The sequence below is a fragment of the Schistocerca serialis genome, chromosome 2 (assembly GCF_023864345.2).
Source record: "Schistocerca serialis cubense isolate TAMUIC-IGC-003099 chromosome 2, iqSchSeri2.2, whole genome shotgun sequence".
Classification (NCBI taxonomy): Eukaryota; Metazoa; Arthropoda; class Insecta; order Orthoptera; family Acrididae; genus Schistocerca; species Schistocerca serialis.
In genome coordinates, this window is record NC_064639.1 from 1061241656 (window position 1) to 1061263508 (window position 21853).

General features: G+C 41.7%; 1 protein-coding gene across 1 annotated transcript in view; it reads right to left on the minus strand.

The window, feature by feature from the left end:
- The window catches only part of LOC126456698 (organic cation transporter protein-like), an 87261-nt gene that overhangs the window by 10422 nt on the left and 54986 nt on the right, over window positions 1–21853 (minus strand). Inside the window, exons 6-8 of the mRNA XM_050092436.1 lie at window positions 7943–8074; window positions 7564–7733; window positions 1749–1880 (exon numbers count right to left, since the gene is read on the minus strand). Coding sequence (XP_049948393.1) covers window positions 1749–1880; window positions 7564–7733; window positions 7943–8074 — 434 coding nt within the window. The remainder of the gene's footprint in view (window positions 1–1748; window positions 1881–7563; window positions 7734–7942; window positions 8075–21853) is intronic.

Below are 21853 nucleotides of genomic sequence, written 5' to 3' on the forward strand. Positions count from 1 at the left end.
AGGATGTGGGTTGCAGTAAGTACTGGGAGATGAAGAATCTTGCACAGGATAGGGTAGCATGGAGAGCTGCATCAAACCAGTCTCAGGACTGAAGACCACAACAACAACAACAACAACAACAACAACAACATGAAGGAGGAGGTGGGGGGGGGGAGGGAAGGGAAGGGGGTTGTCTCGAGGGAGAGGAGTGATCTTGATGACAGTCCTTTAGTGGAGAGGGAAATCTGGCAACATTTCATGGAGGAGGAAGATGGGGACATGGAAAGGGATGGGGCGACCTTGAGTGTGTCCTTGAAGGGAAGGAGTGACCTTGATGAGAGACTTTTGAGGGGAGAGGGGAAATGTGGCAACACTGCATGTGGAAGAGGTACAGTGTCACATTGAGGGTGAGTGGGAAAATCTGGCAACAATGCAGTCAGTCCTGCACTACTAACAGAGCCCTAAGCTGAAACCTGTGGTGTGGGCTCTACAGACACTTGTTGATTTATGATAGACAGGAAAGGCAAATTTAGAAACATAAAGGCGAATACTGAGCCAAGAATTCAAGGAAAGCCTTATGTAACAAAGGGACAGCTGTTGCTCAGAAAGAACCATCAGAAAGTGATGTACGTTACGATCATTAGAATTTAACTGCATATTGTGCATCATAATGAAATGGATTTACGTCACTTTTTAGACCCGACTTTCTTGGTTAATAACATATTAAATACTATCGAACTGCAGACAACAAAAGCCTCACCATCATGTTTTAGACCAGAGAACAATGGTAAACGTCTGATTAAAACTTCGCTTGATGATGGAGACTGGGATAAGCTTGTTTTGTTGAAGGAGGTGTTCAAACTGCATGATCTTCCTGTCCTAGGAAATATTCCTCACCTTCCACTGGCCAACAAATTACGTACTGAAAAAAGAACAACGTATTATTCATGATCGATTTGCTCGAAATCAAATACATGGAATTCTATTTTTCGTGATGTCAGCGTTGTCAATATTCTTCTCTTTATGGTTCAGAAACAAGTAAGGTGATATTGTGCACATTCAGTGATTGCACATAAGTGAAGCATGACACTTACACCTTTATTTAATTTTTTAAAACATTTCTTAAAATCTAAGCTTATTACACTTTTACAACACTTTTTCTGTTAGACGTTACAAATCATGAGAATCTCTCATAATTTGCGATCCTGCGAATAAAATGATTTGTAATGTCACTCTGTCACAGTTTTTCCTGTTTTCTTAGATTCTGACGTTTCACATTTTCAGTGTTTCCCATTTCCAGTCAACAAATGGTATGTTCATCCACTGACATATATTTAACTTTTTGGCGGCTGGACAAATTACTATCTAACTAACTTAAAATGTTTACATCTTAATGTAATAATACGATCATATGATTGGAATATGAGTGAATATGTGTGAGTGTGTACACTTGGCTGTGTGTGTGTGTGTGTGTGTGTGTGTGTGTATGTGTGTGTGTGAGTGAGTGTGTGTGTGAGACAGGGAGAGAGAGAAACGTAGAGAGAGTGAGAGAGAGAGAGAGAGATTAAATATGTCTGGTCTACTAAAATAAGTGCTGCCCATTATAACCTGTAGATTACCGAGCGGATAATCCCCGAAGACAAAAATAAAAAATAAAAATAAACATTTAACATATACAACACAACACACATTGCGATAATAAGTAGCACATTCATTGCGCATAACAAAAAATCTGATTTGAAATATTGATTGGTGAAAAAACTACTGACCATCTGGCAAAATCCAGGATAATATATACACCGATCCTCCTGTAATATTAATTATTCCCATTGGGAGCCACGGATTGGATGCCCACAGAAGCAGCGAAAGTCCAAGAAGTGTGCCTGCTATTTCTGCTACTCCTGAAACAAAAGCCGGTCATTTTATAAATAAAGATACAACAGTATTTCTTGTGTTGTTCCTTGCCATTACTGGGATTCAGGTCCATTCAGTTTCGATGACTGAGTACTTCAGAAGTTCTTTCTTTAGCAAGGGTGGACGGAGAGAGAGAAAGAGAGAGAGATAGTGTGGGCCTGAGAGGAAGAGGGAGATACTGGTTTTCATCAATTAAGCAATTAAAACTGTGTTTATAATGGTCTACATTACATAATGACAAATACTACATCTGTATACAGGGTGTTTATAAATGAATATCGGGGTTTTAACGCTTTATAATATTTATTATATTAAACCTACAGTTATAAATGATATGTCAAATGAAAGAGCAACTTAAACAGTTGTGTTTGGCACCAGTGCGCATGCGCAGCGCGCTATGTTTCCGCCTTTCTTTTTTACTTTTTTTTTATAGGCCTTTCTTTTTTGGTGAACCTACTGTAACTGGCACTTCTTACCTTGATACACTAGAGCAATGGCTCTTCCCTCAGTTGGAAGAAGATGAGCCAGAGAACTTCATTTTCCAGCAAAATGGTGCGCCACCTCAATGGCCTAGCGAAGTACGCGATTGGTTGAACTTAACTGTACCCAAACGCTGCATTGGCCCCAAGGCCCAATGGCAGGGAGGGACCGATGACCATGGCAGTCTGGTCCCTTTCATCCCCCAAACCAACCCACCAACCCAATGACAGGGCTTGCTTTGCATGGCCTCCACGTTCACCCGACCTAACGCCATGCGATTTTTTCTTTTGGGGCTTCATCAAGGGTGGTGTGTACGTGCCTCCGCTATCAGCAGACCTCCCTAAATCAAGAAACCGGATTGAAGTAGCTGTTGCTACAATCTCTGAAGAAACACTTAGCAACGTTTGGGAAAAACTCGGCTATAGACTTGATGTGTGCCGTGTGACTAATGGTTCTCACACTGAACATTTATAAGGTTCTTGGTAAAACTGTTTGATTTTTCATTTGACATATCATTTGTAGCAGTAATGTAATAAATATTATTGAGCGTTAAAACGCTAAGACTTGTTTACATTCACATTATCAGCTGCATATATTATAAATGCTGATTGTTTTTGATAATACAAGTGTAGCTATCAGACATACAAATGAAAATAATGGAACAACAGGTAGCTATTAAAACTGACGAACAAGAAAGAAAACATTTAAAGAAATTTGAAGTTATTATTTTACCTGGATACTGAAAAATGAAGATGATTCAAAATATTTTAAATAACAGCCATATGTGACACATTACAAGGAAAATCCGCCATACTACCCCGAGACTCTTCATGCAGTTTCTAATGATACATAACATATTACTAAAGCCACATATGTCAGAGATGAAGGACAGAGGGATAAGAGGTAGGATGGTGGGGGGGGGGGGGGGGGGGAGGATAGTACGAGGAAGTGGACGGCGGAGAGGTCAGGGGCAAATGGACAGTAATATGTGATAAAAGCTAAATCTTTATGCAAAGTAATTGTTTAACACTAACATTAAATGTTCTGCTGGCCATTAAAACTGAAACACTATGAAGTCGGCATGCAACAGACGTCAAACTGGCGTGAGTGTACTACATGTTTGACATTTCAGAGCAACCGCACGAAGCAGTTACCAGTGATACCATTTAGATTCTTCTATGCAAGAAATCGCATATGAATGTAGGACAATCACGAGAAGATCGAGTTATGCCTCGTGTTAAAATGAGAAACGTCTACAACATGTGTCGGAATTCGACAGCGGCAGGATCGTGGGGCCTATCGAGACTGTGTCTTCGTTCCAAGGTATTACTGCTTACGTTAGTCGCGATCCAACAAATGGCGTAACAGAAACTCAGACATCAGCCGCAAATGGCCACTGAAATAAATCCGGTGTCGACAAGCGAAAAACTGTGCCGGACTAGGACTCGAATACAAATTTTCTGGCCGGCCAGAGTGGCTGAGCGGTTCTAGGCGCCACAGTCAGGAACCGCGCGACCGCTGCGGTCGCAGGTTCGAATCCTCCCCCGGGCATGGATGTGTGTGATGTTCTTAGGTTAGTTAGGTTTAAGTACAGGGTTATTACAAATGATTGAAGCGATTTCACAGCTCTACAATAACTTTATTATTTGAGATATTTTCACAATGCTTTGCACACACATACAAAAACTCAAAAAGTTTTTTTAGGCATTCACAAATGTTCGATATGTGCCCCTTTAGTGATTCGGCAGACATCAAGCCGATAATCAAGTTCCTCCCACACTCGGCGCAGCATGTCCCCATCAATGAGTTCGAAAGCATCGTTGATGCGAGTTCGCAGTTCTGGCACGTTTCTTGGTAGAGGAGGTTTAAACACAGAATCTTTCACATAACCCCACAGAAAGAAATCGCATGGGGTTAAGTCGGGAGAGCGTGGAGGCCATGACGTGAATTGCTGATCATGATCTCCACCACGACCGATCCACCGGTTTTCAAATCTCCTGTTTAAGAAATGCCGAACATCATGATGGAAGTGCGGTGGAGCACCATCCTGTTGAAAGATGAAGTCGGCGCTGTCGGTCTCCAGTTGTGGCATGAACCAATTTTCCAGCATGTCCAGATACACGTGTCCTGTGACGTTTTTTTCGCAGAAGAAAAAGGAGCCGTAAACTTTAAATCGTGAGATTGCACAAAACACGTTAACTTTTCGTGAATTGCGAATTTGCTGTACGAATGCGTGAGGATTCTCTACCGCCCATATTCGCACATTGTGTCCGTTCACTTCACCATTAAGAAAAAATGTTGCTTCATCACTGAAAACAAGTTTCGCACTGAACGCATACTCTTCCGTGAGCTGTTGCAACCGCGCCGAAAATTCAAAGCGTTTGACTTTGTCATCGGGTGTCAGGGCTTGTAGCAATTGTAAACGGTAAGGCTTCTGCTTTAGCCTTTTCCGTAAGATTTTCCAAATCTTCGGCTGTGGTACGTTTAGCTCCCTGCTTGCTTTATTCGTCGACTTCCGCGGGCTACGCGTGAAACTTGCCCGCACGCGTTCAACCGTTTCTTCGCTCACTGCAGACCGACCCGTTGATTTCCCCTTACAGAGGCACCCAGAAGCTTTAAACTGCGCATACCATCGCCGAATGGAGTTAGCAGTTGGTGGATCTTTGTTGAACTTCGTCCTGAAGTGTCGTTGCACTGTTATGACTGACTGATATATGAGTGCATTTCAAGCACGACATACGCTTTCTCGGCCCCTGTCGCCATTTTGTCTCACTGCGCTCTCGAGGCAGAAACCTGAAATGCGGCTTCAGCCGAACAAAACTTTATGAGTTTTTGTACGTATCTGTAGTGTGTCGTGACCATATGTCAATGAATGGAGCTACAGTGAATTTATGAAATCGCTTCAATCATTTGTAATAGCCCTGTAGTTCTAAGTTCTAGGGGACTGATGACCACAGCAGTTAAGTCCCATAGTGCTCAGAGCCTAGCCAGATTTTCGGCGTTACACGAGCGTTCGCGTTAACCGCTTTGGCTATCTAAACACATTTCTCATCCACCCAAATTCTCAAGTTGTCGCACAATACCCGCGTAGCGTCCACTGTCATTATCTTCACTGCTCCCATCCTTTACCTGATTCTCACAAGAGTGCGCATCTGTATGGAAGGTATCATTAACAGCCTTCAAGGTGTATATATATTACTATGCACTAACGGAAAATAATCGCAACGCCGAAGTGGATTTGTGTGGCATGGACGAATGTTGATAGGCGTGTTTCTACATCTGAAAGGTGTAGAGATGGGTCGTTCGCGAACTAGCGGGTCCAGAGGAACGGTTCATCAAGATGAACGGAACGAGCGAGGAAGGAATTCTAAGGAACGGTCTCTGATAGTTCACTTCGGCCGCGGATTTCTACTTACAGTTTCCGGGAGCGGGAAACGGTCGGTCTCGTTCCCACAACGTCACGTCGACCGGTCTCGTTCCAGCCTCGCTCCCGTTCCCCCCCTGTCTCGGCCTCGCTCGGCCGGACTCGTCCTTCTTCGCGTGGCCACTCGTCGCAGTTCCACTGCCGACTGCTCATTGTTAGTTCAGTATCGAGTTGTTTGTTTCATTCGCTTCACACGTCCATTCTAGATCTGTTTCAAACCTTTTTTCAACTCTGAACTTCTGGTTCTTTTTGTATTCTATTCAGCGTCCAATACCGGTGATTAAAATATATTTTCTAATTACGTAAATTACATAAAATTACGTTTTATGTAATACATACATCTTTTCAGGTAACAAAACGGCATATCAGCTTACTTCACTATTTCGATAAACAGCAGAAGAAATACTTGTAAAAAGGCAAGATTTTTTTTGTTATTACATACGCAAAGGAAGTCGCCACGGCACACACGAGTGGCCATTTTCCGTCTTTTTCTGATCCAAGGTAAAAGAGCATGTTCATAGTTATGGAATGCAGACCGACTTACAACCGAATGAAGACCGTGCTCCATAATCGTTTTTCTGGTGTCACATTTTTTAAAGAGAATATGAAAAGTTCTACTATATTATTTAAGTGGTACAGAGTGGCGCACGAAAAATCGGCTCCGAGTACTAGACTGCTCATTATCGCCCACCAATCTTCATATATTGTTTCGAAGTTGTTTGCATTAGCTTATTTGTTATTTCTTCACTGCCTAATTATTACATGTTTATCTCTTCTGCTCGTAGCGGTCAACAAATCGTGCGTAATTGGCAAGCAGTCTGCACTCGGGGCCGGTTATTCGTTAAGAGGTTTACTGTTCACTACCCTATTGGAGCAAATGTAATTTCGATGTATTGCTCACGCGCTGCCTGCGATATAAAACATCTCTGCTGCAATAGAATCGCAGGTCAGAGCAGTGTCGGCAGTAGTAACAATAATCGCTCGATCCTACAGAGCGGTCGCAATAGTTCGTTGTTACGAAGCAGTTGCAATAGCTCGCTGTTACGGAGAAGTCGTAGTAGCTCAGCGCTACAGTACAGTTGCTAGCCATGTAAGAGAAGTAGCAGTCGCCGCTGGTGCAGCGCAGTTCATTGCCATCTAGTGTAAGGTAAACTTTATTATTCGTCATCGCCAGGCGCGTACTTAAATTTGTTGTCTGCATGTTAATATGAATTTGTTTCAATCTTTTTGTGATTTGTCAGCACTAATTAAGTCAGACTTGTAATGTTCATTTTTTTATGTAATGGTTTGCAGAAATATTTTCAATAATTAGGTTTTCCAGAACACAATTTTTTACCAGTCATTTACTTGAATTTAAAAATTTTACAAATTTTCCCAGATCATAGTCATGTGTTGTTTAATAATCAGAGGACCAGCTATGCAGCTTTGTCAACAAGCAAAGTCAGTTTTTTTTCTAATAATCCAAATCTCAGACAAATGTTGTTCAGTAGTAGTAGATAGGCCAGCATTGCACTGAGCTGTGCCATTTAGAAGCAGACAGTGTTATCCGGCGACACCATTATGAGGTAAGAATTTTTCAGTTTATTCAGGTTGATTTCACAGGGCCATGACGTAGCGCTGCTTACTTCCAAAATTTTCAATTCTCAGTCAATTTTGTACCGGAAATTTTTATATACGGGAAGGTTACAACACTTTAGTACTATGGTAGCAAAGGGCTCTTGAGTAACCGAAGGTGGAAGTGCAAATCTAACTGGCTGGTTACTCACCTGCACCGATGGTGTTTATCAGCAGTGAGGACCCCCAGTTCTTGGCGTTGAGCAAACCACCGTAATAGCTCACTAAGGTAAAAATCCAGATGCAATGGACCGCTGCGTACGTCGGCCAACGTCGGAAGCTCTTGCGCAAAGGGGGCAGCGACATTTTATCGTCCTTCGCACTTAACGGAAAAAAGGAAAAATATACTTAGTATTAACTCTCCAACTCTGAAATTACTGATAATGTTTCTATGAACCTACAGTCACGTTAAACACTTCTGCAAACAACTACTGTAACCTCTTTGAAAACAACGCATTCTTTTCTTTAAATCAATACCTAAAATCACAGAAGCTATATCTGAGGCATAGTCTGAGTACTATTTTAACCTACCTCGTTTCTGACAGCGCTATTACTGCCACCTTCATTTGATTTTCGCTGGGCAGTGAAGCATCTTGCCCTACTTCAATAGCTCTTTGTTTTTTCTTCTTTCTAGGTTCCCATCCTGGGCAGTTTGGCACGAACCTGCGTAGCATAAGTGTGCAAGAGGATGTGCACAGTGAACAGGTGTCATGAAAATAAGAAATGGAATACCTCAAACACAAATAACAGACTCAGTATGTAAATGTGTATTTCACTATATTACAATTATGCTCGAATAAACTAAAAACTAAGTATAAGGCATGTCTAATAATCTGTTTGATGCCAGCAAGTACATTTCTTATTCAAGAGCTATTAATTTACATTTTCAGTCATTTGTTGATTTTAAATGCTAGTGGAGGCTTTTGTAATGTACTGGAAGGTTCATGCAGTGGGTCCATTTCATTATTTATTTTTTTAGCAAAATCTATGTATATTTGAATGCATCTTGGTTTGTGCAAAAAACTAGCAACAGATATGCATGCGTACAGGGGCTGCCAACATTGCGCATCTTCAAGTCGAGCACACTGCCATACTGACATTGTGTTTGCACATAAACACATAGTGTCTGCTAAGGTCGTTGTAATAACAGGGATCTCTGGTGGTATTATGCTGATTTTCTTTATGATGGCCGGACAGCCACGTTACATGTAAGATAGCTTACAACATTTAAGTGCATCCACTGTGAACCGACGCCACTTAGAGAACCAGGCGTTTCGGCTGCCTCAATAGTAGACCTGAAGGTACATTTTAAAACGACTAAGTGAGTCACATGAGTGACGTGGTTAAACAGGGCAGTTTGCTGGGGCTTTAAATTGTTTACTAAATCTTTTGTACCTCATAGTACCCTCTGAGGAGTATCATCTCTTTATCAGTTTTATATTTAAAAAATCATTCACGCAGGAGGATTGTACAGACATGCCGTAGTTTGACTGCCACACAAATTCCCATTTGTAGAACATAGAAATGGTAATATATGGCAGTAGTACAGCAATGTACTCTTTGGCACGCTTTGACCCTGCACTGTTGGCTGTAGGCCGTACAGCGGCAGAGCAGATGCATAACGTCCATGATTCGGTTGTCTAAATGATAGGAGCAAGATGTCGTGTCAATAGTAACAGTAGTAACATGATAAATTCCCCTGGTAAGCAAAAATTCTGCCTCATCAGAAAAATGTGTCTCTCCAACACACAAATACACGTTTAGATCTCATAATCACAGCTCAGTATTTTACTGGGCATTAAAGTGAAACAGCCAACCAAAACCCAGTATTTATCATCCACAGCCAATCATACTGCAGTATTCTAATGGACATTAAAATTAAACATCCAGCTATTATGTAGCTACCATGTTTAAAAACATCAAAATAATATGAATTTTGTATAAATTAGCACTTCGTTGAAAGTTATCCAAATGATTGGAATTTTGTGCCATTTCAAAAGTATCTAAGAAATCTGAATTTTATACCATTTATATCATTTACTGCCATGTTCAAAAGTATCCAAGTGACCTCAATTTCGCGTAAATTAGCGCCATTTACAAAAGCAACTGAATGATCTGAATCTTACGTAGATTAGCATCATGTTCAAAGGTATCTGAATGACATCGATTGTGCACAAATTAGCACCATGTTCAAAAGTTCCTGAATGATCTGAATTTGGCGTAAACTAGCATCACGTTCAAAGGCATCTGAACGGGCTGACTTTTGCACCCATTCAAAAGTATCTGAACAATCTCAGTTTCGTGTAAATTGATGCCATGTTCAAATGTGCACAAACGACCTGAATTTTATATCTGTGCTTGATTGTTAAAAGCTAACTGTGGGCAGGTGGAGACTAGGAGAACTGTGTGATCTTTCATCAGGAGATTCGCCAAGCCTGGACTTGCCTGACTTCGCAGAAATCTGACACTCTCATTGTGTAATATCTGTATGTGATTGTTATGCATACAAGCCAGTCTTTACTCGAAGACTGCGTCGCTTTACAGTCCCAGACGTATTGCATAATCTGATCAGTTAAGATGGTAAGTTCTTTCCCACAAATATATGTGACAAAGGAAGACAGATGGCGATGCAGAAGATAAACTAAATCCTGGCCAAGTTTCTCTGCTACAGTTTTGTCAAAAGCTCGTCTTAGTTCGGTTACAACCCATATCAGAGCAGGCCAAACGTTACAGAGGCTCTCATGCTAGCTTACTAACTTTATCTTGCAGCGAAAATCGTTTGTCGTCTTCTGGTGATAACGCTAACTTCTACAGTCACACAGTCACCTTTTTGGATCAAAACTGTAACAAATTGTTATACCCTCGTGTTACAGCAAAACTGCTACAAATTGCCCCTATACATCGCTCTGTTAGAATACAATTGTAACACATTACCCTATAAATCACCATTGTTACTTGAAATTGTAAGAAGCTGCTCCTGTTATCGAAAAACTGTAACAAATTGCGCCATACACTGTCATATTACAGTAACAAATTACTCCATGAAACGCTATGTTACAGCAAAATCTTAACAAATTACTCCATTCATCACCATTGTTACATGAAACTGTAACACATTACCCCATATGTCGCGAATGCATAGTGGACGCAATTGGGGTCAATGGTGGTCAGTTGACGTGGTGACTTTGGGCAGTTGACAGAGTGACTGACATTACCCCAGATACTATTGGTTGGGCCAATTATGCTCATTTGATGTAGTGACTGCCATTACTCCAGACACTATTGTTGGACAACGATTGTCAGTTGACATCATGACTAACATTAGCTTATATACTACTGAGTGGGGCAATGATAGTTTACATGGTGACTGATATTACCTCAAATATGTAGTTATATTCAATTAAGTGCTGACCATGGGTGTCAGTAACTGGATCCAAATCGTGCTTTAACAACAGAAGCTGACAGTGTACATGCCATAACCTGACATTGAGTGGCAACTCTACATTCTCAAACAGTATCCCAAGCACCAAATAAAATTGTACAAATTGCGCCAGGCATCAAAACTGTCACTCTAAATTGTTACCAAATTGCCCCATACATCATTTTTGTTCCACAAAATGGTGACAAACAGCCGCATACATCACCATTGTTACTTAAAATTGAACAAATTGTCCCGTACATCTGCACTGTTACACAAAATTTTAACACCAATTCAGCAAGTTGAGATTTGTTCTGACAAATTGTTACTTGTTCCAAGTAGCAAAAGTGATTATTCAGCAAGATGAGACTTGCTGATGCCAGCAAGTCAAGACTAGTTCCAACAAGCAAAATATTTAGTCAGTATATTGAGACTGCTGACTAAGCTTATATTCACATTTCAGCACAACCTCCCTGACATCACTGACTCCACCCCATCCCTGATGATCATTACTGCAACCAGCAACATTGGGATGATGTAAGTCACTCAGTTCTCTGACCATCATTGTCCCTGCAATAATATCTGAGGAAATGGTAGTCACCCTATCAACTGACCATCTGTCCCAATAGCATCTGAAGTAATGGCAGTCACCATATGTCAACTTACCATCACTGGTCACACAGTAATGGTGTAATGGTAGCCGCCATGAATGATAACATAACAGCTGCGTCCGTAATAGTACAGATTCAAGTACCAAGGAGGAAGGCTCTGATTGCTGCAGACACTGCTTTCTGATCATCAACCTCTGACAAAAGTTTAGTACAGGGCGTACACAAGTGCTATGTGTGGCACTGTACAAATTCCAGTGTTGGGTAGGGAGGCACCAATCACTGCATATCAGTGCTAGTGTTGTATTGTTTTTAGCAAAACTAAGTCTATTATTTTCGAAGACATTGTTGGAGGATGTCAGCAAACATAGCGTAAAGTTTAAAATTAATTGTAAAACAGCCAATATCACAAGGCATGTTTATTAAAAGGTGACTGTTTCGTTCATTATATGAGAATCTGCAGCCAACTACTCAAGCAGTTACCTATTGTCATTCAGTAGTTCTGCTCCATGCACAACCATTGACCATCAATGTGATTGAAGGTCTGAAGATGATCATGTAACGATCGAAACTGTTCACCTTTTAATAAATGTGCCTTGTGATCTAGATTGTTTTATAATTAATTTTAAAATCTAAGTCAAGGTTTTGACAAATAATCTCAACTCCGTTGCCCCAATAATATCCAGTATTTGTTCGCAACATAATGGGCAACATTTTACAATTTTTTCTAACATTGGTGATGCATGGAGTAATTTGTTACAATTTAGCTATAACATGAGAATGTGTGTGACAATGTGTTACAATTTTGCTGTAAAATGGTAATGTATAGGATGAAGGGTCATGCAGTTTTCATTGTGAGGTAGCATGAGCTAGAATTACCAGCAGAAAATCACAAAACATTTTTACATGGAGAAGTTTGTTACAGTTTTACTGTAACAGTGACGTATGGTACAGTTTGTTACAGTTTTGCTAGAATACTGAGCTATTTGTTACAATTTTACTCTAACATGGTGCTGTATAGAGCTGTTTGTTACAACTGTGCTGGAACATGGCGATGTACAATGTAGTTTGCTTTAACAGGAGTATTTTATTACAATTACCTACGGGGTAAATTTGTTACAATTTTGTTGTAACATGGCGCTATACTGAGCAATTTGTTAAAATTTGATTATAACATGTCGATGTATGGAGCGACTTGTTACAGCTTTGCTGTAACATGTAGATGTACAGAGGCAGTGTCATATCATCTTGACTATATAACAACATAAGTTAGCACCATCAGCAAGAGATGCCGTACTTTTGTACTACAAAAGAAAGTTAATAACCTAACATGAGAGTCTCTTCAATGTTTGACTGAGTTTCAATCGATTGTAGTAGAAGTAAGATGAGCTTCACACAAAATGATGGCACAGAAATGTGACCAGGATTTAGTTTAACTTTTTCATCGACATTTGTCATCATCTGTTTATATATGTTTGTGGTCAAGAAACGACCATCAGAACTGCTCAGACTATGACGTATGATTAGGATTGTAAAGTTAGGCACTTTTGTACAAGGTGCAAAATTCAGACCATTTAGACACTTTTGAACATGGTTCCAACTGAAGCAAATTGCAGATCTTTCAGATAGTTTTGTACAAGTAAAAAAATTAAGCTCCTTCGAATTCTTTTGTACATGCACTAATTCACGCAAAATTCCAATCATTTCGATACTTATGAACATGGCGCTAATTTGCACAAAATTGATATTATTTGGATACTTTTGAACATGATTCTAATCTACATAAAATGCAGATCGCTTTGATATTTTAAGCTGCTGCAGAATTCAGCTTTCGGAAACTTTTCACCATGATGCAAAATTCAGATTGTTTGGACACTATTGTGCATGGGCGTTATATAGTGGTTGGCTGTTACGTTTTAACTGTTGGTAAACTACTATACTGTAATTGTCTGTTTCCTTTTAATGGCCGGTAAAACACACACATCAAGAAAAGTTATGCATCACCTCGGTTCCGACAGTTCCGTAACCTGTACAGAGAACTGGAATAGAGATCAACATAGACATCATTTCCACCCTTTTTATTACTCATGAAAACCACACATTGCATGTTGTACCACCAGACAGCGAGACCTTCGGAGGTGGTGGTCCAGATTGCTGTACATACCGGTACCTCTAATACCCAGTAGCACGTCCTCTTGCGTTGAAACATGTCTGTATTCGTCGTGGCGTACTATCAACAAGTTCATCATGGAACTGTTGGTCCAGATTGTACCACTCCTCAATGGCGATTCGGCGTAGATCCCTCAGAGTAGTTGGTGGGTCACGTCGTCCATAAACAGCGCTTTTCAATCTATCCCAGGCATGTTCGGTAGGGTTCATGTCCGGAGAACATGCTGGCCACTCTAATCAAGTGATATCGTTATCGTGAAGGAAGCCATTCACAAGATGTGCACGATGGATGCGCGAATTGTCGTCCATGAAGACGAATGCCTCGCCAATATATTTCCGATATGGTTGCACTATCGGTCTGAGGATGGCAATCACGTACCGTACAGCCGTTACGGCGCCTTCAATGACCACCAGCGCCGTACGTCGGCCCCACATAACGCCACCACAAAACATCAGGGAACCTCCACATTGCTGCACTCGCTGGACAGTGTGACTAAGGCGTTCAGTCTGACCGGGTTGCCTACAAACACGTCAGGGTTCCTCCGAGCCATAATCTGTAGTCCGTGTCCGAACAACATCGCTTTGGTTCACTCCGAGGCGCCTGGACACTTCCCTTGTTGAGAGCCTTTCCTGGCAAAAAGCAACAATGTGGACGCGATCGAACTGCGGTACTGACCGTCTACGCATGGTTGAACTGCGTCCGTTCTGGTGAAATGACTGGAACTGATCGGCTGTCGGACACCCTCCGTCTAATAGGCGCTACTCTCTCTGAGCACTATGGGACTTAACATCTGAGGTCATGAGTCCCCTAGAACTCAGAACTACTTAAACCTAACTAACCTAAGGACATCACACACATCCATAGCCGAGGCAGGATTCGAACCTGCGACAGTAGAAGTCGCGCGGTTCCAGACTAAAGCGCCTAGAACCGCTCGGCCACACCGACCTGCTCTCATGCATGGTTTTTTACATCTTTGGGCGGGTTTAGTGACATCTCTGAACAGTCAAAGGGACTGTGTCTGTGGTACAATATCCAGTCAACGTCTGTCTTCAGGAGTTCTGGGAACCTGCATGATGCCAAACGTTTTTTATATGTGTGTACTAAGCTGTGATTGGAAGATCTAAATGTGTATAAGTGAGAGGGAGATGCATTTTACTGACGAGACAGAATTTTTAGTGGCATCTCTGAACAGTCAAAGGGACTGTGTCTGTGGTACAATATCCAGTCAACGTCTGTCTTCAGGAGTTCTGGGAACCTGCATGATGCCAAACGTTTTTTATATGTGTGTACTAAGCTGTGATTGGAAGATCTAAATGTGTATAAGTGAGAGGGAGATGCATTTTACTGACGAGACAGAATTTTGGTGATGAGGTAGAATTTTTGCTGACGTAACTGTTTATAAGGTTACTACTGACACAGCATCTCGTTCCTTGCATCCAGGCAACCCTCTTGTGTGACTTCATGCAGTTGCCCTGGCGATGTATGACTTTCAACCAGTAGTTCAAGACCAAAAACCTGTACCACCCCTAGCGTCGGGAAACCGCTGAATGAGTTGAAAACAAATAACTCGCCAGATCTATATGGTATCCCAATTCGGTTTTACAGAGTGTAATCCTTGACATTAGCTCCATAGCTAGCGTCCATTTATTATGATTCACTCGCCCAGCGAAAAGTCCCAATAAACTAAAAAAAATGTAGGTGACTGCTTTGTATGAGGAGCTCAAAAGAACAGACATGAAAAATAGAGACCAATATCTATAACGTTAGTTTGCTGCATAATTCTTGAGCATATTCTAAACGGAAACATATTTAATTTCCTTTAGCGATAAAAGCTTATAACTACTAATCAACATGGATATAGAAAGCGTCATTGGTGTGTAACTCCACTTGCCCTTTTCTGCTGTTAACTATGGGCGAAGAGCAGCTGGCGGATTCCATGTTCCTAGAGTTCTGGAAAGCGTTTGACAGTGTGCCACACTACAGACTGCATATGGAGTAGGTTCTCAGATATGTGAATAGCTCAAAGACTGCGCAAGTAACACGACTCAGCACGTCGTCCTGGACAGCTTGCGTTTATAAGAGACCGAGGTATCGGTAACAGTGCACCAGGAAAGCGTGTTGGGAAAATGCAAATCAAGGAAGATGAGTACGAAAAGCAGTCCTGTATTGTTCGAATACAGTATTACTGGAGTGCTGCTTGATCCAGGCACGTTAATTCATCATCTAGGAGTAATACTGTCAAAGCAATATGAAATGGAGCGAACATGTAAGGATTGCAGTAGGAAAGGTGAATCGTCGGCGTTGGTTTATTGCGAGACGTCCAGGAAAGTGTAGTTCATGAGCAATGCAGATCACATACAACACATTTGTACGACCCATTCTTGAAACTGCTTGAGTTTCTGAGATCCTCCTCAGATTGGATTAAAGGAAGACATCGAAGCAATTCAGAAGTCTGCTGCTAGACCTATTATCAGTAGGTTCGATAAACACGCGATTATTACAGTAATGCTGCGTAATCCAAGTGGGAATTCGTGGAGGTAAGACAAGGATCTTTTCCCGAAATATTATAGAGAAAATTTAGAGGACCGGTATTTGTGGATGACTGCAGATCGATTCTACACGCCGACAACGTATATTTCACAAGTAAGGAATACGAAGACAAGAAATTATGGCTCGTACAGAGACCCATAGGTTGTCGTTTTCCCCTATCTCCATTTGCGAGTGGAAAGGAATGGCAGTGACTAGTGGTGGTATAAGGTACTCTTAGCCGTGCACCGCATGATGGATTGCAAAGCGTGTATGTAGATGTGGATTTAGAAAAATGAAAATGACAAAACAGTGTTTATTAAACAAGAGAATACTGAAAACTCGTTTAGAAGGGCTTATTTAAACAGATTAAGTAAAAAATTTAATTATTAGAGTTTTGCTGTGTCCTACAAGAAGTTAAGTTAACGCTTTTATTGTCACATGTGTGCCTAGTTAGTTCACAACCGACAGTAAAAAGTGTACGCGTATAATACGAGAGTCTTTTCCTCCTGTATTCATGAGTGGCTTTTTTGATTTTTCATAGCTTTTACACAATAAACAATAACAGGTAATAATGTAAATCTGAAACTCTGTTGGTAATTAGTCTATTATTTTATGTTACGTAACGATAACTTATTTCAGCCCATAGTTTGGACAAGAAGAGAATAGAAGCTTTCGAAATGTTGTGCTACAGAAGAATGCTGAAGATTAGATGGGTAGATCACATAACTAATGAGGAGGTATTGAATAGAATTGGGGAGAAGAGGAGTTTGTGGCACAACTTGACAAGAAGAAGGGACCGGTTGGTAGGACATGTTCTGAGGCATCAAGGGATCACAAATTTAGCATTGGAGGTCAGTGTGGAGGGTAAAAATCATAGAGGGAAACCAAGAGATGAATACACTAAGCAGATCCAGAAGGACGTAGGTTGCATTAAGTGCTGGGAGATGAAGAAGCTTGCACAGGATAGAGTAGCATGGAGAGCTGCATCAAACCAGTCTCAGGACTGAAGACCACAACAACAACAACAACAACCTTGCGTTCAGTATGTCTCCTTCGAAACCAAATGATAATACTAAATGGAAAATTGCTGATGAACATCTAAATTCTGAAGAAAAATATTGAAACATTTTTGGTGTGAAATTGCAGTGTACAAAAATTCAAGGTTAATTTTTGTTTCGCGACTTACACGGTAACTGACACGCCATTTCTTTGGTCCACGCTAGCCTTTTAGTTTGACATTCTTAGTCTACGATAAATCAGCAGGTGTATCTTAGCAGCTATGGCCACATGAGATATCAGCATAAGTTTCACAAAAGGAATGGACGTATAGATATATGCTCAGCAGATACTACTTGACATCATGATGGAGCTAGTCGATGATCACATCTTGCCAGTGATAAAAGGAGAAATACGACGATGTTAATGAGGAAAATATCTGTGTGTGTTATTTAATGCAGGAGGATGTCTCGTAATGCCACACCAACTTCAATTTTGACGGGTGGAAAGTGGGCAACCCAGGTCACATTGTGTAAGAATTTGCTACACTTATTCATGTTAACTATGGCTTCTTCAGAGGAAAGGAGTGTGTCGAAAAAGTACAAGAATAATTTTAAAAATTTCTACGGGTTTATTTCGACAACACTATCAAACCTGGCACTATCGTGGCCAACAACGTCCCACAGTTTCGATCGAAAATTTGGAAAGACCTTATTGAAACTAACCAATCACGGCATATTGCGATCTCAGTTTCTCAGCCTGCAACGAACTCAGGACAAGGAGAATTGTTAGTCGTTTTTTTTGTGTGTCTGTGACAAGGAACGTAAAATGACGTCCAGGAAGTCTCTCAAGTTTGAGAATTACACTCCTGGAAATGGAAAAAAGAACACATTGACACCGGTGTGTCAGACCCACCATACTTGCTCCGGACACTGCGAAAGGGCTGTACAAGCAATGATCACACGCACGGCACAGCGGACACACCAGGAACCGCGGTGTTGGCCGTCGAATGGCGCTAGCTGCGCAGCATTTGTGCACCGCCGCCGTCAGTGTCAGCCAGTTTGCCGTGGCATACGGAGCTCCATCACAGTCTTTAACACTGGTAGCATGCCGCGACAGCGTGGACGTGAACCGTATGTGCAGTTGACGGACTTTGAGCGAGGGCGTATAGTGGGCATGCGGGAGGCCGGGTGGACGTACCGCCGAATTGCTCAACACGTGGGGCGTGAGGTCTCCACAGTACATCGATGTTGTCGCCAGTGGTCGGCGGAAGGTGCACGTGCCCGTCGACCTGGGACCGGACCGCAGCGACGCACGGATGCACGCCAAGACCGTAGGATCCTACGCAGTGCCGTAGGGGACCGCACCGCCACTTCCCAGCAAATTAGGGACACTGTTGCTCCTGGGGTATCGGCGAGGACCATTCGCAACCGTCTCCATGAAACTGGGCTACGGTCCCGCACACCGTTAGGCCGTCTTCCGCTCACGCCCCAACATCGTGCAGCCCGCCTGTGGTTCTGTCAGTGTGATCATGTGATGTATCTGACCCCAGGAATGTGTCAATAAAGTTTCCCCTTCCTGGGACAATGAATTCACGGTGTTCTTATTTCAATTTCCAGGAGTGTATTTGAACAGAATATATCACGGTAGCGCTAATGTGTCACATTTTATCATTTTATCTTCACAAAAGCCCGAAAGCATACTTGAAGAGTTATTGCCGTTGCAACCTATCATAGAAAAATTAAGAGAACAGCAGACCCAAGCGGAGATTGATTTTGTAACCAAAAGAGCAGAATCTGGGAGACGTGCCCATGACAAAATTGTTAAACTAACAATTTATGGGCCCGGCCGTTGGGTAGTACTTACATTTTATTTCAGGTCATAAAAATATCAATGACACGATAAAGAAGCTCGGACATTATTATGTTGACGATTAATTCTAGAGAGTTTCTCCGGCGATTGGAGTCATCAGGGAGGAACAGCAGACATCAAAGGACTAAGACATGTTGCTCGTATTATAACAGATCAGTACAGCTCTTGTGAAAGTGTAACGGAGGCGCTCAGCGATCTTAAATAGGAATAAATTTACGCAACAGGGATTTCAGGAAGATAGTGCAGCAATTCTACTGCCTCCGTTGCGTATAAAATGATCCTAGTACAATAATTTTTTCTCTTGCAAATAGAGTAGGGCAGAAAAGCTACCGAGTATCCTCTGTTATACACAGTACAGTGACTTGAGGCGTGATATGAAGAAGCGGATGTGCGTGGGAGGAGTAGGGTACCAGTCATAATATGGTCATCCTGATTCAGGTTTCTTGTGACTTTCCAAAACTGCAGCTGGCGAAAGCCTGCCCTGTTCTTCAGAAGGAACGACATCGATTACTTTCCTCATTCCTTTACAACTGATTTAATGCTCTTTCTCTAATGCCGTTGATGCTGACTGGACGCTAATCCACTACATTCTCAACAACGTGTCCTTTACTGAGTAACTTGCTGGATTTCATAAGACGACGTGCATTTTACAACGCTGCTTGCTAGAAGGTCAGTTGAAATTCAGCTCTTGCGTTCGATCCCAAGAGATAATCAGAGAAGTGTTTTAGGATCTGGTGTTTTTTTGTACTGCTAGAATCTAATGTCATCGTGGCTTATTATATTATTAGCATTTCCACTGCTCTCTTCCAGCTCTGCACCAGTCACTTCAATCGTGTGTACACGCTACCTGAAACACCGTCAAAGTCTTTGTTCTCTTCGTTCATTCATTGACCCCGTTCATTCATTGTCCTCGCTTGTAATGTCTCCCTGCTTTCCCCCATCATTACCAGAAAGGATAGCCCCCAAAGCCTGTTCCCTCTCCGCTGAATGTTGTGGTGTGCCATTGCACGTTCGATAATAATCGTATGTATGGTAGTCAGTCAAATGCCTTTCGTAAGTCAAGAAACGTTGCATGTACCTGACTGCAATGATCCATGGCTTTCAGAAGAGTGTGAGTCTGGTTCCGCATGATCGAGGTTTTCGGGATCCACTTTGGTTAGCGTGGAGGTCATTCTGTTCGAAATATCTTATTACACGAGAGCTCCGATGTGTTCTAAGATTCTACAACAAATGGATGTCAAGGGTACTGGACGATAGCTTTCTGGATCACAATAATTTTATCATGGAACTCTTCCATTTGGTCCGTATTTGCATGGAAAAGCAGTAATATCAGAAATTGAGTCAGCCTTGATGCAAAACACCTTGTTATTCGTTTATTTCTTTATTCTTCCAAACTAGTTTCGGCGACAAATATCACCATCGTCAGTGGGGTTTCTTTATCTTATTTATTGTATGTTACAGCATGTTTTAAGAATTATTGTCGCTGTTTGCGATAGTAAATACGATTTAAAAAACCCACTGATGATGATGATATGTGTCGCAGAAACTAGTTTCGGAGAATAAAGAAATAAACGAATAACAAGGTGTTTTGCATCAAGGCGGACTCAATTTCTGATATCACTGTGTTTCTGGATCACTTCTGCTATTCCTCTCGTGGATGTGTGCGACCTGTACTTTCTTCCAACCTCTGTTCGAGGGTTCTGCGGTACACTAAGGTCAAAGGAGGGGCTATCTCAGTCAAAAATTCTGTCTAGAATCTATTAGGGATTGGGGTCTTGTTCAATTTCAGTGATTTCTATTGCGAGAGAAGAGTTAGAGACCAAGAACGAAGCGATCGGATTAAAAACGCTGTAAGACAGGGATGTAGACTTTGCCCGTATTGTTCAGTCTATGCGTCCAAGAAACAATGACGGAAATAAACGAGAGGAGTGGGATTAAAATTCAAGGTGAAAGGACGTCGATGATAAGATTCGCTGATAACATCGCTACACTAGGTGAAAGTGAAGAATAATTGTAGGATGGGATGAACTGTCTAATGTGTACAGAATATGGATTGAGAGTAAATCGATGGAAAGTAATGAAAGTTAACTCAAAAACTGGTGATCACGGAGTAGATGAAGTTAAGCAATTCTGCTGTCTAGGCAGCAAAACGACCCATGACCGAAGGAGCAAGAAGGATATAAAAAGCAGACTAGCCCTGACAAAAATGGCATTCCTGGCCAAGAGAAATCTACTAGTAGCAAACACAGGACGTAATATAAGTAAGCAATTTATGAGAATATATATTTGGAGTACATCACTGTGCCCGCATCTCGTGGTCGTGCGGTAGCGTTCTCGCTTCCCACGCCCGGGTTCCCGGGTTCGATTCCCGGCGGGGTCAAGGATTTTCTCTGCCTCGTGATGGCTGGGTGTTGTGTGCTGTCCTTAGGTTAGTTAGGTTTAATTAGTTCTAAGTTCTAGGCGACTGATGACCTCAGCAGTTGAGTCGCATAGTGCTCAGAGCCATTTGAACCATTTGAACCAGTACATCACTGTATGGTATTGAAATATGAACTGTGGGCAAACCGGAACATAAGAGAATCGAAGCATCTGAGATATAGTGCTACAGAAGGACATTGAAAATTAGGTGAACTGATAAGATAAGGAACGAGATTCTCCGGGGAATAGGGGAGGAAAGGAATATAGGGAATATGGCAAGAAGAAAGGACAGGATGTTAGGATATCTGTTAAGACATCCCGAAATAACTTCCATGGTTCTAGAGTGAGTTGTAGAGGGTGAAAACTGTAGAGGAAGACAGGGACTGGAATATACCCATCAAATAATTGAGGACGTAGGTGCAAGTGCTACT